General features: G+C 32.2%; 1 protein-coding gene across 1 annotated transcript; it reads left to right on the top strand.

Moving 5' to 3' along the window:
• The first annotated feature begins 804 nt into the window (after nucleotides 1–804).
• Nucleotides 805–5,433, top strand: LOC106756295 (malate dehydrogenase, mitochondrial). Its single transcript, XM_014638668.2, has 7 exons — nucleotides 805–1,164; nucleotides 2,077–2,250; nucleotides 3,300–3,468; nucleotides 3,751–3,812; nucleotides 3,919–4,040; nucleotides 4,159–4,276; nucleotides 4,922–5,433. The coding sequence occupies exons 1-7, from the start codon at nucleotides 910–912 to the stop codon at nucleotides 5,057–5,059; spliced, it is 1,038 nt and encodes a 345-aa protein (XP_014494154.1). The 5' UTR covers nucleotides 805–909; the 3' UTR covers nucleotides 5,060–5,433.
• The last annotated feature ends 8,838 nt before the right edge of the window (nucleotides 5,434–14,271 follow it).

Below are 14,271 nucleotides of genomic sequence, written 5' to 3'. Positions count from 1 at the left end.
TTTTTTTTTTTTTTTTTTTTTAAGTTTTGAGAATGAAAATTATTAAAATAAGACAAATGTTTCTGATTTATTTTTTTCAATTGGGACTAGAGTAGGGATGACAAAAGGTTGGAGTAAAAGAGATGAAAGAGAAAGAGTTAAGAGGAATGAGAGAAGTGAGTAAGGGTTTGAGAGGTTTTTTTATTTTATTTTTTTTATTTTGAGAATTATTAAAATATAGTTAACCTTAAATAGAATTCATGATATGAGAGTACTTTTGTCTACTGAAACCCGATACACATTGGTAAAATCTACCAATAAAATTAGCAAACTCATATATATATATATATATATATATATATATATATATATATATATATATATATTTAAAATCTTCTACATTAAAAAAAATTGTGTAAATGAAGGGAAGGAAACTATTTTAAATAACACCTAGGGCTTTTATGTACTAATATCATCACATTCAAATGTACCTACTAAAATTTGTAAGACCCAAAAGTATTGTTTCCATATTCCAAAATAAATACTCCTTTTAAATTTTATAAAGAAAAAAATATGTTAAAAAGTTTATAACTGAAGTTTACTAGTTTTATAAAGATTAAATAAACGAACGTAAACTTTAAAACATTGGAAAATAATTTTGTTTTCATTTTTATAGAAATTATATTTATATCTCTCTAATTTTATTACCTCTTCTTTCTTCTCCTATTTCACAAGATAACCCTTATTTTTTATAAACACCTTTATTTCGTGTGGACCCTAAAAACCTGCAGGCTCAGATTCACTCACCCACTAACACTCTCACCATAAATTGTGACCCTTCTCGCACAAACTCTTTATTCTTTTTTCTCTCTCGAGTTTTTTTTTTTCCGAAAAGCTGAGTCTCGAAGCTAACTCCAAAGAGAGAGAACAATGGTGAAGCCATCCATGCTCAGATCTCTCCACTCCGCCGCCACCCGCGGCGTCTCTCACTTGTCCCGCCGTGGCTACGCCTCTGAGCCCGGGCCGGAACGCAAGGTCGCTGTTCTCGGTGCCGCCGGTGGGATCGGGCAGCCCCTTTCCCTTCTAATGAAGCTTAACCCCCTCGTTTCTAGTCTCTCCCTCTACGATATCGCCGGAACCCCCGGCGTTGCCGCCGATGTCAGCCACATTAACACCAGATCTAAGGTACCCCCGATCTACCCTCTTAACCGGATTATATTATTATGTTTTTTTTTTTTTCAGAATTATAGACTTTGCTGTGTTTTTACGAGGTGCCCTTTATAGGGTCGTTGTAAAGTTACGAGCTTTGTGTAGTGCGGCTTTTTGTGTACCCATTTGTGGGTTTCTTGGAAAGAGTGAAGCTTTAATGAGGTTTGATATACGGTATCGTGTCATCATTGTTGAAATTTTGTTAAGGTGCTAGATTTAGTGTTTTTTGGTGTTGTTTTTTCAGAGGGATCGGGAACTCTGGAGGGTTAATTCGCCCTCTGTTTTTATTCTGTTTTGATTATGGTTATTTCTTTTTAAATTTTGCGATGACACCTATTTTGTGGATAAGATCATCTACAGTTTTTTCTTGAACTGTTGATCTCGAGCCCATTTATGTGGCATAATGATCTAATGAGTATACTATACTTTAATGTTGTAGTATTATTATTCGAACGGTATCGCGGAGATGTACTGATCTACTCTTTTTTTTCCTTGGGGGAGGGAACGGTTCAGAATGGAAGTTTTGCTGTAGTTTGATGTTAATGTAACGATGAATTGAGTTATTTATCTTAGGCACATGGATCTACCCTTTTAGGTTTATTTGGCAGGTGGACATTTACTATGTTTTGATATTAATAGCAGGAGTTGCACTAACACACCCGTTTTGTGCTTAATTTTTCCAAAAATGCAAACTTAACTGTAGTTTAATGTTGAGCTATTCTTATTTTGTGCATTGATGTAGCTTTCTTGTGGAGGTTTTGCAATGATGCAGGCATTATTGTAGTTTTATGTTTTAGTACAATTGCTTGAGCTCTTTTGGAACTATGCGCAATGTTTACTATAGTGTAATGATCGAGATTTTATTTATTTTGTTGATTGGGATTACAGGTTGTAGGGTACCAAGGTGAGGAAGAGCTTGGCAAAGCTTTGGAGGGTGCAGATGTTGTTATAATTCCTGCTGGTGTGCCCAGAAAGCCTGGAATGACCCGGGATGATCTTTTTAATATCAATGCTGGCATTGTCAAGGCACTTTGTACTGCTATTTCTAAATACTGCCCCCATGTGAGTGTCTTTTTCCTTGAGTTGTTTTTTCATATATTTTTTGTTAGTTAATGTTGTTGGCACTGTTAGTATTGTTTTGCTGAATTTATCTGTGGAAAACATATATAATGGTTTAGGGAACCTTCATTATGTTTGGTTTTTGATGATTATTTATTTCTTTACTACGGATGCACTATTTAAAAGTGGCTATTTTTCTGATGAAAAAGTTTTGGGAATTGAATTGATACTAAAATTTATAATTCTTAAGGAAATATGTTTTAAGCCGAACTCAAACTCATAAAATTGACTTGTAAAGTGGGAATGGTATCAATTTATATATTATATAATATAGTCATATCTTTAGTCAATGTGGGATCTTACATCTCCTCACATAGAGGCCTTGACAACTCGATTGTATGACAAGGGGATTTTCAATAATGGTGTGTATGATTGGCCTAATAAATTTGATTAGGAAGATTCTAAATGATTATCATACCATTTTGTGCAAGTGGAATTTAAGTATAACATAATCTTGCAAAATGAATTTGTAAGGTGAGGTTTACATTTATATATTGTCAGTTGGCTGTATCTCTAATTGATGTCAAATCTTCGACATTTCAACTCTAAAATAATGGCTTGTAAGGTGAGGTTTTGTATCAACCTATATATAATAATTGGGTCATATTTCTATTTGATATGGAATTTCTAGTACATCATTTTACATCAAGGACAAGACATTTTGAATGTGGGATTATAGAGAACCTGAGAGTGGGTGGAACAATAGTTCCTACAAATTTTTTTAGGATAGATTTTGAATGATTTTGAAATCATTGTTGAAAGTGGGTTTTAAGCCTAACTCAATATCACAAAATTGGTTTGTAGGGTGAGATTTGTGATATTTGATTTCCGCTAGTTATGATGGTTGATGGTATTATTAATTGGTTGATATGAATTCTTTCCTCACCCACTTGAAGCATAGGATTTAGTAATCAAAAGTGTAATTGTGTGCATGTCCTGTTTTATAGTATGACTTTTTATTTGATACTGAATATTTTTATCTTTGGAATCAGGCCCTTGTGAACATGATAAGCAATCCTGTGAACTCCACTGTTCCTATTGCGGCTGAAGTTTTCAAGAAAGCTGGAACATATGATGAGAAGAGACTATTTGGTGTAACCACCCTTGATGTCGTCAGGGCAAAAACTTTCTATGCTGGGAAAGCCAATGTTCCAGTTGATGGTAAGTCTACTGTGACAAACATAATTGCTATATTGTCTTGCTTTGGTGGTGATTTATTTAGCAACCTACTGATGGAACAACTGAGGTAGACTGTTTGATCTCAGATTTCATTTTCATGGTTGTGTGAAGAAAATTCCAACTAATTTCAAGAAAAAAAAAAACAGTAGTGTTTCTTGCAAGTGGGTAGGGGTTGTAATAATGTATTTCCTCTTTTGAAGAATAATTTGTATTTAGTTGTATGTAACATTTGATTTGATTTGGGTTTGTTTTCTGTTTCTGCAGGTGTCAATGTGCCTGTTGTGGGTGGCCATGCAGGCATTACTATTCTACCCCTATTTTCTCAAGTACCTTTCTGCTCTATGAATCTAATTTTCCTCCCTGATATCTAATCTGTTTGCCTAGCTTGGTATTTGTGTACTGAATCCTTCTAACTGTTTTTCAATTGTATAGGCTACACCAAAAGCCAATCTTGATGATGATGTCATCAAGGCTCTTACAAAGAGGACTCAAGATGGAGGAACAGAAGTTGTCGAAGCTAAGGCTGGAAAGGGTTCTGCAACTTTGTCCATGGCGTAAGTGTGTCATTAACTAATTATTTATCTTTAAAGTTAGTCAGAGAAGATCATTGATACTAATGCAAGACTGATGTAAAATCTAATCTTGTATTTTATTTTATTATGTATCTTGCAGATATGCTGGTGCCCTTTTCGCTGATGCTTGTCTCAAGGGCCTTAATGGGGTACCAGATGTTGTTGAGTGCTCATTTGTGCAATCCACTGTCACTGAACTTCCTTTCTTTGCTTCAAAGGTCACTGAACTGCATCATTTTATTGTGTTTCAAATTTTACTGCTTCCCGTGCTTAAAGGGGGCTCCCCGATTTGTGAAAAATACATATCTTTTTTATAAAATTAGTGAAAACAATTAAGGTTCCATTTTATAAATATTAGTGTGAACAGACTGTTTCCTCAAACCAAACAGTACCTAAGATTCGTATATTTTCACCATGCATATGGCCCTACTTGCTTTTAACCTCTGTTGTTAGACTGGTTAGTTTGTGTCCAGTCCTAGAATGACAAAACTGGTCTCCAATTTGAACTGGTCAAAAACTGAAAAATCTATTGGTCAACAAATTAAAACAAGCTGAAGGTTTTAAAGTGAAGATTTACTTTTTTCCTTAAAAGTAAAGATTGTCAAGTATTTTGTTATTTTCACAAAGATTTATTTGATGTGTAAAATTTGAATGTGAAAAAGTTATATGAAGTTATTTTAAGTTTCTAGTATTGTTAACATGTTACACCATTTCAACCATTGTTCAATCACAGTTTAACCCTGTGATTGAACTTTGAACTGATGTCTGTGATATAGTGACCGCCTTGACCAACCGGCATAAATGGTCATCCATGTTGGTTTACTGCCTATTGCTATTGACACCATGATGAAAATGTGTTGCAGGTGAGGCTGGGGAAGAACGGTGTGGAGGAAGTTCTGGGATTGGGACCTCTCTCTGATTTTGAGAAACAAGGCCTAGAGAGCCTTAAGGGTGAACTCAAATCATCAATTGAGAAGGGAATCAAATTTGCAAACCAGTAATTGAACACCTCAAACACATGTCTGGTAGGTAACTGGATATTCCTAAGAACCAAATCAAAATTTTGCAATCTCAGAACCATTGTTGTATTGTTGCCGGCAGTGGTGGCGGCCTTGTTGTTTTGTTAAGAGTAGGTATACGCCATGGTTTAATAATTTAAGTATGAGAGCCTTCTGTTAAGGGATTCATCAATCTTAAAACCAGTTTTAGGTGTTGGCCATTCAGTTAATAATTGTCCCTTTTAACTGAGGTTTCACATAATGTAATTGCAGGGTGTTACACCTCTCTTCTTGTTTGATTGTTTTAGCAGTCTTGTGAAAACGTTTTCAACCTTTTTGTTGTGAGGTCAGTAAGATAAAACTTGGACTTTGTTGAAGTTTGATTACTTTTTCAACATGTTCTTACTTATTTCTTATAATATGGTTAAATTTTTGTAAAAGCTATAAAATTTTATTGGTGGTTTTTAAATGTTGTGTTTTTCCCAAGTTTTAGTTAAGAGTTCATATACATTCATCTCACTGGCCAAGTCAAAAAAGCAATGTTGGTCAACAACATTATTTAAATTTTTAAAAGATTATAACAATCAATAAAATATCGTAACGCCGGCATTCAAGAATCTTAGTTAAATTAATCGATTATTAATATTCTTAATCAGTTGTAGGAGGTTATTTTGAAGGACAAAAGGGTATTATTTTAATAATTGTTTTTTACATCAAATCATATGATTTTTAAAAAATCTTTTAAATCTTCTCTTTCAACTTGAAGAGAAGAATTTGTAAGATAAAAAATATGTAGAGTTGAATGCGTACAAATAAAATAAAAGTGGAGCCATTTAGCAAGACGAGGAAAACTATTTGGGAATTAGTATGATAAGAATCACCATTTATTTCTTTCATTTCTCTTTTACCCAAAAATATTATTTCTTTTCTTAATTATATACAGTAAGGGCACCGTTTTATAAAAGTTATTTCTTTCATTTTTCCTTTAACCTAAATGTCAGTATTATTTCTTTTCTTTATCAATATAAATCCTCTCCTAGAGATACGTAGATATATATACTTTAGCTCTTTTTAATCTTTACCTATTTTCTTATCTTTAAATTTAGTTTAAATATATTTTTAGTTTGTAAAACGACTGAATTTTGATTTCAAGTTATACATAAAGTTTTATTTATTTATTTTTTCATAAAATTTCATATAATTACTTTTAGTCATTTTAAAATGTGTCAAATTTAGTTTAGATTCCTGTAAAATATTATGTTGATTTCTATTACTCTAAGTTTTATATAGCTTTGAATGACTAGTTGAATTTTCATTTAAAACACACTACCAAGTAACAATGTTACATTATAGTAGAGATCAAATCAGTGATTTTTCAATTTTAGAGGGACTATACACACTTAAAATACGCATTTTATTTAAATTAAAATATGCATGTTTGTTAGTCAAGTAGGTATAACAATGGGGGGACATGTATAATGTAACGTTGAGTATATTCATTCCTTCTTTAAAATCTCATATTTTTTTCGAAGTAAAAATTAAATTCATTTCGATTTAGTATAACATTTGTGTCTCGTTTTCGTTATTGTCTGATAATAGATATTTCTATAATCTTGCTCATACCTGTTTCATATTATACTATAAATAACTATTTTTTTAAAAGTCACAACATGAAAAATGGGATTTTGTTTTTGAAAAATATTGAGGGAAAATACAAGGATTTCAGTAAACTTGGTGAAAACATCAAATCAGTTCAATGTTGAAAGAAATAATGAAATCAAATAAAATCAAATTAAAAACCAAAGAGAAAAAATATTTTTATATTACCTAATAAATTAATGACTTTGAACACTTGAAATTTAAATTGATAGTCAAATATTTTGACTGAGGCAACAAATAAATAAAAAGTTAAAAATATTGAAAAGGAGTAAAATTGATCAAATGTATATTTTAAAGATGATTTAATTTGATAAAATTAAGGTTTATATATCTCTTTAACTATACATCATTTGAAGAAAAGGGAAATAAATGTGTAACTGAGGTTTGCGATGAGAAAGAAAATAGCTTAAGGATATGAGTAAATCTGATGGATATTGAATGTGTTTGACAATTGAGAAAAAAAAATTAATAATTATGTAGCAGAAGAAAATTTCTTCAAACAAAATGAAATAAATTACAAAAAATGTAAGTATTTTAAGTAATTTAATATATAATACTAAAATGTATTGATAATTTAAATAGGAGAACAACAACATCTATGTAAACTTTATTGATCAACTTATTTATATTACTTATCAGAACTCCATTGTGAAAAGAATTTTAAAACATTATTCAACCATTTCTTTTAGTATTTTCTTGTGGTTTCAATTGACATTAAAGCTAACTTTTGGGATAAGTTCGTAATAGAACTAGAGAAAAGATCCAAATGGAAAACGAAGGATACACAGTCAACTATCCCTTTTCTTAAGGATGAAAAATTCGATTGTATGATTGCACTTTTTTGAGTCATGTCACATAAATACGTGGGACGTGGTGGAAGAGGGAAATTATATTCCCCTTGATGAGATGGGTTAAGAATTGCTAAAAAGTAAGTAGACCAACGAGCAAAAGAAAAGGTATCTTCTAAACTTTAAGGTTCAAAATTAAAAAATGTGTGTTCTTTTTGAAGAATAATACAATAAATTTCATGCATACAAGGGAGTCAAGGAAATGTGGGATACTTTGGTTATCACTTATGAAGGATCACAGAAGTGAAGAGAAACAAGCTCAATCTACTAGCCAAAAAATATGAGTTGTTTACTATGTTGGAAAAAGAAAGCATCCAAAATATGTTTAGCATATTCTAGATAATCTTGAATGAGTTAAAATCCTTAGAAAAGTCATATGATAGTTTTGATCATATAGACAAATTTTTGTGAAGCCTTCCTACACAATAGAGATTGCAGGTGACAACTATCAGGACATCCAAGAATATGGAAAATATGAGCTTAGAAGTTCTAGTGGGAATGCTTAAAGTTAGAAAAACTATTACTGAAGACCATTATTAATGTCAGGTTATTGGTTTTGAAGAAAAACTAAATATTTTGGAAAGAAAAAATGAAAATATTGTTTTATAGAATAAAAAGCTTTTAGAAACACGACCATTACTGAAGACGTCAAATGTGTTGAACTCCTCAAACGGGAAAATGACACTTTACATAAAATGTTAGAAAGAATGTTTGAAGGAAAAGAACGTTTGGAACTACTCGTCAAAGGATGCAAACACTCTTCCGACAAACGAGGATTAGGATTTATAGGTGAATTAAACAATAGTATGCCTAGACCTAGTGATAACGGTTGAAAAATAGTTATTTTCATATGTCTATTTAGACCAAATTACACTCTTTAAGGCTTGGAATGAGCTTAGAATCAAGTAAAACTTAATAAAAGAGTCAGTTGAGAGTCAAAAGCTGTTTTTAGCAATATTATGCTTGTTTTGTATTGTTTTGTAGTTATTTTGATGAAAGTGAAGATGGAGATTGAAGATGAAGGTCTTAAACTCAGGAAAAAGGAAGAAAACTAAAGAAAAGATGAGTCTAGGGACCGCTCGGCGGCAAAATTCACCGCTGGGCGGTCTAGGGCGAGGAGAAGGCACCTGGTATGGGCGCTGGGCGGATTTGCGATTAGAGGCAAACCGCCGGGCGGTGGCGCGATTAGAGGCAAACCGCTGGGCGGCATAAGTGCGCCGCCAGGCGGTTGTCCGTTGGGCCTGGGCCTGTTTTCTGTGACATTCCTCAACTATAAATAGCCCTGTTACGATTTCATTCTCATTCTTTTGACAGAGAAGGGCGGCCAGACCTACTTTTCACTCCTTTGAGAAGATTTCTTGGATGCTTAGGCTCCTTTTCATCCTTTCTAGGGTTTGCTTTTCCACTTTTCCTTCACTTTTCATCTAGGTTCACCATGACAATGGTGAACTAAACCCTTTTGTTGTTGGGAGAAACAATGTAATCTTTTGAAACTCTCTTTTATTGAAACTCTTGTTTATTTATATGATTTTTCATATGCTTTGATTATCAATTGTTGGGTTCTCACCTGCGCGTAAGGCTTTTATCGTTTAACTCATTCGGTAACTGTTGTTTGTCTTTATTGATACGGGGACGTACAATAATGTCATGAACTGGTGCGAAATTCCTTGATTAAGAAATACTCGCCTAGGGATAGAGGGTAGGACGATCAATTGCTTTTGCTTATATTCTTAATGCATTATTAATTGCTAGGGGAGGCTAGGGATAGCAAGCCAATAATTAGTAATAGGCTTTTTTCGCCGAGGGATCGAGTAAGGGTACGCCAAGAAAATAATTAGATAACAAAGCACAATAAACAAGAGGAGTAGATAAGAGGGAGCGGATATGATGAAATTGTAAACCCCCAACAACTCCATTCATCCATAGTCTCTTTTCGTCAATTGAATCAAATACTTTGCATGTTTATTTTCTGTATTTGCATTCACCACAACTATTTCTTTTTACAAGTCTTACGATTTTAATTCACACGAATGAGAAAACCTTTCGAGTCTCATGGGAAGAACGATATCGAGCTTTACCGATTATATTACTTGCACGATCTTGTACACTTGCCAGTGACTCAACACCTAGCAAAAACTATCCTACCAAATTCAAAAAGAAAGTCTCAAGCATCTCAAATTTTGCATATACCTTCGAAAAGAGAAGAATGCACAACAATAACAAAGCAGGATCCAAGACCATATGGGTACCTAAAGTGAAAATTATTCCTCTTACAAATGTGCTTAACTGCTACAAAGATACAATTGTCATGGTACCTGGACAGTGATTGCTTACGACACATGACAAGAGAAAAATGTATGTTCCAAAGCCTCTAGAACAAAAATGGTGGATCAATCACGTTCGATGGAAATAAGCGCTGCAAAATAATTGGAATTGGAAATATAGGTACAAAATCCTTCCCTTCTATTGATAATGTCTTGTTAGTATATGGCCTGAAACATAATCTACTTAGCATAAGTCAATTATGTGATAATGGAGATAATCTTATCTTTAATAAAGGCCAGTCTAAAGTCCTAGATAATGAAGGTATACTAGTATTTATTGCAAACAAACAAGGAAACTTGTACAAGATAGACCTAGATGAATTGCATGCTCAGAGTAACTCATGTTTACTCTTTATAAAAGACAAAGCAATATCATGACACAACAAATGTGGACGTGCAAACATGAGATTAATCTCAAAGCTGTAGTGCCTTGACCTCATGAGAGAGTTACTTAAAGTATTATTTAATGATACCATCTTTTGTAAGGCATTCATGAGAGGAAAACAATTCAAAGAATCATTTAAAAGTAAAAGTATGATTTCCATGAAAGGACCTATTGAGTTGCTGCATATAAATCTATTTGGATCTACAAGGATAACATCTGTCAGTGGTAAACGCTATGGACTTGAAATTGTAGATGATTATTCTAGATGGACATGGGTTTTAATCCTAACCCAAAAGGATGAAACATTTGAGGCCTTTTGTAAACTCTAAAAAAGAGTTGAAAATGAAAAAAAAAAATTGCAAAATTGTTTCAATCAGAAGTGACCATGAGGGTGAGTTTGAAAACAAATTATTTCAAAACTTTGGTATCAAACACAATTTCTCAACTCTAAGAACATTGCAACGAAACAGGGTTGTTGAGAGAAAAGATAGATCTTTGTAAGAAATGGTCAGATCAATGTTAAATGTTTTTGATACATCCAAGAACTTCTAGGCTGAAGCAATTAACATAACATGCTATATTCAAAATAAAGTTTACATTAGACCTTTTCTATTGAAAACCTTATATAAATTATGGAAGGATAGAAGACCCAATATATCTTATTTTCATCCTTTTGGCTATCAATGTTCTATAATAAATATCAAAGATAATCTTGGAAAGTTTGATGCTAAAAATGATGAAGGAATTATGCTTGGATACTCTGAAAGGTCTAAGGCATTTACAGTTTATAAATCTAGAACGTTTAGAGTGGAAGAGGTTGTCCATGTAAGATTCAATGACCTTGAGCCTGACTCTAAGAAGTCAGAGCTAGATGATGAATTCATTAAATTGTAGATAGACGACACAACGTCCAAAGAAGCAAATGCATCGTCTGCTCCAAAAGAATCTGAAAAGGAAAAAAAGTCAAATGAAGCTAGAGCATCTAAACTCGAAAGTAAGGAACTCGAGGTGAAAAGAAAGCTTAAGGCACTACGTCGTCTAATGGAAAAAGATCATCTTACAAATAAAATTTTAGGAAACAATAAGGAAAATGTCAATACCAGATCCTTCCACAAACATAGGCCAACAACTCTTATCTCTCAAATGGAACCTTCCAATATAGATGAAGCTTTGGAAGACGACTCAAAGGTAGAAGGCTTATAACGGTTGAATTTACCGTTGTCTATGATGCAATTTTGGTATAAAATTGAATCTCTTTGGCTTTGAAACTTGCTTAAACTCTTGTTTTTAGTTTATTTTTGTGAATAACAAAAGTTGAGGTTATACTTGATGATTTTTATCACTAATTCCCTTGATTTTTTAGGTTATTAGAATGATTTGGAAGGGAGTTAAAGTATCAAGGAGTTGGAACCCAGGAAGGACACAAAAAGCAACAGAAGAGAATGCTACAAAAGGTCGCAGGACGTCTTGTTGCCCTCTTTTGGGGCCCTGGGTGCAGGCTCTCACGCAACCACGCCTGCTTGCCCCCTTCAGGAGGCCTCAGGGGTGATGTTCTCACACCAGCGCCTGCTTTTATTGAGAGATGAATTTCAAAACATTACTCAACCCCCATTCTATTGTTTCCTGTGGTTTCAATATGTACTGAGGTGAAGTAGAGTAGATCATTCTTGAATATATTTATTTAATTTTTCACTTCTCTCTTCTACATTTCTCAACAACAACTTTTTCTTCAACCTTTCATATATATATATATATATATAACCGTTAGACCAAGAAGTTGACTTCTGAAGAGTTGATAGCCTTTAGACGTGAAGCCTAACTTTAGTCTACTTTGTAGGGTTTAGAGTTTTTTCTGATAGCCTGAAGCGAAACTGGCCTTTGTACAATGTGACAAGGTAGATGGTTTCTAGGAAACATTCCCATAATGTTCTTGTTTTCTCAAAACGTCTTTTTCTTGGGTGCCATTATTTTGATAATATCTTTATGCTTTATTGATTTGCATGGATATAAAGAAAAAATGTATAAAAGCATCAAGGTACTTATTCTTACATGCATTAAATGTTTTCATCATTGATAAACATTAAGTTGTGTAGCGTGTTCAAGACATTTTTTTTTCATTTGTCATTTCATTAAAAAATGCATCACTTGGTAAAACAAATGTATATTCATTAGGTGGTATAAAGAAAAGATGTTTTCTCAAGGCTAAAGAGTTTGGTGGTGACTTATAAGATGATGTATTCTTTAGAAAGCTTTGCTTGATATAATACCATATTGAAGGAAACATGTTTTTTATCCTTAGTGTTATATAAGAGTTAGACTTCTCTTTCCATAAGAAGCTAGCTTATTTTTCTTATATAGTCTATTGAGAGATTTCAATGAGACACTTTCTCTTAGAAGTTGTTTATGATTTTCTAATTCATTTAAACAATTTGATCTAGAAAACATTACTTCAGCTCTTGGTTTCAAACGTTATAAAATGCTTCTTCACTATATGTGTGTCTTATGGGAATGTTTGTGTAACCTTGTGTTTATGTTCAAGCGAGGTTAGTGCTTGGATGCTAGATCATACATGTATAATTTAGTTTAGATGTTATGTGGTATAAATACTCTATGAGGAGTTTTATATCGTTTAGTGTAGGTTTTTGAGTTGGCATTTTACTTAATGGGACAACTATGATTTACTGCGATATGTTATGTTCTATTTATACTTTCGTAGCATTTAGAGTATGCATTTTCATCAGAAGCTATTTTTGTGATCAAAATTACTATCATTTTTATTTTGTCCTAGTGATTAAGATAAATGATTTTGTTGGTTAAGCACTTGTATATTGGGAAAACCCAAATGTTTGGACGTCTCTTTATACATCAATACTTTGTTGATTATTGTTTGATAAATTTCAAAACATGGATTGTTGAAGATTATGAGTTTGTCTCAACATGCCAGACTTGAGGAAACGATCTGGGCAACGATGGAAAATGAAGAATACATGGTAAATCGCTCTCCCTTGTAGGGGGAAAAGTTTGATTACTAGAAGCAATAAATGATTGCTTTCTTTTAGTTAGATCTGTCAAATAGACCCCTATAATAGGTCCTGGCCCTAGCCCATGTGGGTTGGGGCCAAAAAAGGCCACAAGGCCAAAAAAATCCTTTATTAAAAAAGCACCCAGAGCTAAAAAGCTCCAAAGTCCTGTGGGTCAGGGCCAACCCATGGACTTTCCTTTAAAAAAAAATAAAACTAAATATCCAACAATAAATTCTATTTTTACATAGAAAAGAAACACTTAAGTGTTTCTTGCTTTTGTATTACTAACTAAATCCTCACATAAACACTTAAATTAGTTACAATAAAATTGTAATATATATATATATATATATATATATATATATATATATATATATACTTTTATAATTAAATTAAAATATTTATTAATTTTTATTGGAAAATACACATACACATCTAGTTTTACGATAATCTACTAATAAAAATAACTTACAGAAAATTCGATTCACCGTAATCAAATAAAACTTAATATAATGAAAAAAGTTGATTCATTGATATTATAAACATAATTATTGTGATTACTTTTTTTTTTAGTTTTTCTTTATTTTAATTTAAATTTATTTAAAATAATACGTTATAAATATCTTATTCTCGATAGCCTTACTATATTAGTTTTAATAATTTTTCTTTTGTATTTTTCTCCTTCAAACAAAAATTTCCTTACGTCATTCCTTTTACAGGTGGATATTTATTTCATTAACTGCTTAATATCAATTTTAACTTTTAATTTCTATTTTCTTATTACCCTTCCATATACTATTATTTTAGAAAAATTTTATGATTAAAATTAGTATCTCCAATTTATTTTATACTAAAGAAAGTAACACGAAACGCGATAGATAACATAACCAAACGTATATACAAATATATGATAATTATTAAATAAACAAAAACATGATATATATATATATATATATATATATATATATATATATAT

Source organism: Vigna radiata, chromosome 2 (genome assembly GCF_000741045.1).
Source record: "Vigna radiata var. radiata cultivar VC1973A chromosome 2, Vradiata_ver6, whole genome shotgun sequence".
NCBI lineage: Eukaryota > Viridiplantae > Streptophyta > Magnoliopsida > Fabales > Fabaceae > Vigna > Vigna radiata.
This window is presented reverse-complemented; position numbering and strand designations above follow the sequence as displayed.

Coding starts and splice junctions, on each gene's coding strand:
- LOC106756295 (XM_014638668.2), top strand. CDS start 910: ATGGTGAAGCCATCCATGCTCAGATCTCTCCACTCCGCCGCCACCCGC. Junction 1,165..2,076: donor ACATTAACACCAGATCTAAG/GTACCCCCGATC, acceptor TTGGGATTACAG/GTTGTAGGGTACCAAGGTGA. Junction 4,041..4,158: donor TCTGCAACTTTGTCCATGGC/GTAAGTGTGTCA, acceptor TGTATCTTGCAG/ATATGCTGGTGCCCTTTTCG.